The 3513-nt window shown below is 39.9% G+C and overlaps 1 protein-coding gene across 1 annotated transcript; it reads left to right on the plus strand.

Annotated features, from left to right (window-relative positions):
- The first annotated feature begins 424 nt into the window (after positions 1-424).
- LOC145643046 (protein FAR-RED IMPAIRED RESPONSE 1-like) lies at positions 425-3513 on the plus strand. The gene is made up of 3 exons (XM_081694208.1): positions 425-1950; positions 2507-2691; positions 3029-3513. Exons 1-3 carry the CDS (start codon positions 425-427, stop codon positions 3511-3513), a joined length of 2196 nt encoding a protein of 731 aa, XP_081550334.1.

Consider the following 3513-nt stretch of genomic DNA (forward strand, 5'->3'; position numbering starts at 1 on the left):
TGATTTCTTTTAAAAGGAGTTCAAAAAGGAAATTATGAGAATGTGTTGTTGTCTTGTTGCTGCAAAAACGTGTTGGTGTTGGTCGATTTTTCATACTTTGTTCAATTTGTTGTAGTTACACAGACTATGGTTGTTTTAATTTGTACAATAATATGTAATGCGATCTGTTATAATGGGGTTTGAGGTTCCAATAATTGCTGATTGATACTTTCTAAAAATGTGTTATAGTCTTGTGTGATGAAAAAAACGTGTTGCTTGATTTGTCGTACTTTGTTCGGAGAGCTATGATTGTTTCGATTTGTATCATAATTCTGTTGGTGTTCTGCTTTTGAAGGGTGAAAGAGTGAATTGTTTTTGATGTTATAAGGGGCAGTGAGGTTGGTGTTAAGGGCAGTGGAGTTAAGTTTCGGAGGAGTAACATAACATGGAGGAGGGTATTGATATGGAGGGTATAGAAGACATAGTTGTTGCAGATAGTGTTAGTGAAGCTGTTATAAGGGGCAGTAATGTTGCTGTTGGTGATAGAGGCAGTGGAGTTAAGGTCAGGAGGAGTAACATTGATATGGTGGAGGGTATTGATATGGAGGGTATAGAAGACATAGTTGTTGCAGATAGTGTTAGTGAAGATGTTATAAGGGGCAGTAATGTTGGTGTTGGTGATAGGGGCATTGGAGTTAAGGTCAGGAGGAGTAACATTGATATGGTGGAGGGTATTGATATGGAGGGTATAGAAGACACAGTTGTTGCAGATAGTGTTAGTGAAGATGTAAACATGAATGTTGGGTATTTATCCCCCTTAAAAACAATTCAGACAACTCACATTGTGGTTGGTAGCAACGATATGGCAGTTGGTAGCAAGAATATGACAGTATTTGTTGAAGATCCTAAGGAAGAGATGGTTTTCCCGTCTTCGGAAGATGTTGAAGCCTACTATAAGGAGTATGCTGAGCAGATGGGGTTTGGAGTGTCTAGGGTTCAAGGTGTAAATTGTAAGAAGGACAAGAAACAAAGAATAGCTAACACATGGAAGTGTGAGTGTTGGGGAAAACCAGACATGAGGGCTAGGAGGGAAGCGAAGAAGAGGGCAAAGGCAATGGGTGTTGGAGTTTCTGGTGGTTTAGTTGATGGGGTGGTAAGTGAGAATGAGTTACGTCGTATGAAGAGGACTTCGAAAAAGTGTGAATGTGAGGCCCGTGTTTATGCTAGAAGGAATGAAGATGGGTTGTGGGTGTTGAAGACAATGCACCTAGAGCATAATCACAAGACTGATCCAGCAAATTCTAAGCTTATGAAGGAGTACCGCATAATTCACCTGACCCCGTCATTGCAGAGGACGTTGATGGATTACTATGACCTAGGTGTAACAGTTTCTCAAATACACGGTTGCATGGCTACCAAACGACAAGGAGTGGAAAACATGCGTCTCACTGTCAAATATTTAAAACATGAGGTGTACAAGGCAAGGCGGTTGAAGATGGTTAGAGGGGACTTGGTGGCAATGATGGAGTTTTTTGAAAAAATGCAATCCGACAACCAAAATTTTTTCCATGCTCAATGGTTGGATGAAGAAGGGAGGCTTAAGGATGTGATGTGGGTGGATGCAAGAAGTAGGGTTGCTTGTGAGGACTTTGGTGATGTGGTATGCTTCGATGCAACATACCTAACAAATGAGTACGAGTTCCCATTTGCAAACTTTGTTGCTGTGAACCACCACGGGCAATCATTGTTGTTGGGATGTGCTCTTGTTTCTCATGAAGACTGCGATACTTTTCGATGGATATTTCAACAGTGTCAAGCTTGTATGAACAACCAAGCTCCTAGTGCCATTTTCACTAACCAAGCGACAACTATGCGGAGGCCCCTAGCTGAAGTCATGCCAAACACGATTCATCGTTGGTGCATATGGCATATCATGAGCAAGATCCCTGATAAACTTGGCAAGTGCGCACGGTAAGTGGCTTATGCAATTATTAGTTCATATTAAGTGCTGTCTGAGTTCAATGAGTACAATAATCTGATGTATGAGTTCAATATAAGTTTTGAGAGTTTACATTTAAATGATATATGAACTGTTGTGACTGATGCTGGCTAATATATGGCCTTCAAATGTGATGTAATAGTTTACTGATATGCCAAGTGCAGGATATTGAGTTTGGTGCAGGATAATGATGTATGAACTATAAGAGCCATTGTTTGTTGCTAGGGGAATTCATGTTGTTGTGTGTGGTTTTTTTTTTTCCTTTTTTTTTTGCCCAACAGAGAGCCAAAATGGTACCTGTTTTTTTTCCCTACTGTAGGTAAATGATCAGGAGGATCCAATTTTACATTAAACTGGTCCATATACAAAAGATTGTTGCTAAACACATTAGACAGAGTTAGAGTCTTCAATTTGCTGTGCTGTTTTGTTAAATATAATTTGCTTGCATTTTAGTTTTTTTCAAGATGTTATAGTTTTAGACCATGATAACACTGTATATATTATGATGCTCAATTAATTTTTTTCTAGTTACCAAGAGTTTGTCAACCCCCTAAAAGAGGGGGTGTATGAGAGTTTTGATCTCGAGGAGTTCAATACCCGATGGGCTGAGTTCATAGCGAAGTATAACTTGGAGGACAATGAATGGCTGCATAGCCTACACAAGGAGAGTAATATGTGGGTGCCTGCGTACATGAAGAAGTATTTTTGGGCTGGTATGAAGACCACACAAAGGGTGGAGAGCATCAATCGGATTTTTTATGGCTATGTAAACCGTAAAACTAAACCTCCACGAGTTTCCTCAAAAATATACCATGGCCTTAAATCAACTCGTGACAGATGAAGTGAGTGCAGATGAGCGTTTCTCGAATTACCTTAGGAGGTTGGTTAGTGGCTTCAAAGTTGAAAATTTTTTCCAAAAGTTATACACAGACAACAAGTTTCAAGAAGTTTAAACAGAGTGTTCGAGATTGATGTATTGCAGCCTCTGAGGAAAGGAGGTTTTGTCTGAAAACGTTATTCAGTATTTGGTGATTGATCGTGTATGGATAGTATCTCCAAGTGCTAGTGAGGAGGTCATTACAGATAGGCGAAGGCTCTACCAAGTTACTTATTATCCTATGACTAAGGAGGTTCAATGTGTTTGCAAGAAGTTTGAAACAAGTTGCATACTTTGCAAACACTGTATTAGAATTCTCAACGAAAACTTGGTTGAAGATCTGCTACAAAAGTACATTTTAGACCGTTGGCGGAAGGACGTACCCCGTAAGCACACTAGGGTCAAGGTGGCCTACCATGATTTGGGCGACACAGAAAATGTGAAGAGATTCAACAGAATGATGGAAAAGTTCAAGCCCATCTGTGAAACTACTGCCATGCTGAATGATCAAACAGTCCATATTGTAATTGAAGCACTATCGAAGCTTCAAAAAGTTGTTGATGATTGTAAGGACAAGAAGAGTCAGGTACATGTTCCCGAGTTAGCACACTTTCATCAGTCGCTGAAGACAGGACGTTTTCATCAGTCTCAGTTATGA

The sequence above is a fragment of the Chenopodium album genome, chromosome 8 (genome assembly GCF_948465745.1).
Source record: "Chenopodium album chromosome 8, dcCheAlbu1.1, whole genome shotgun sequence".
NCBI classification, from domain to species: Eukaryota; Viridiplantae; Streptophyta; class Magnoliopsida; order Caryophyllales; family Amaranthaceae; genus Chenopodium; species Chenopodium album.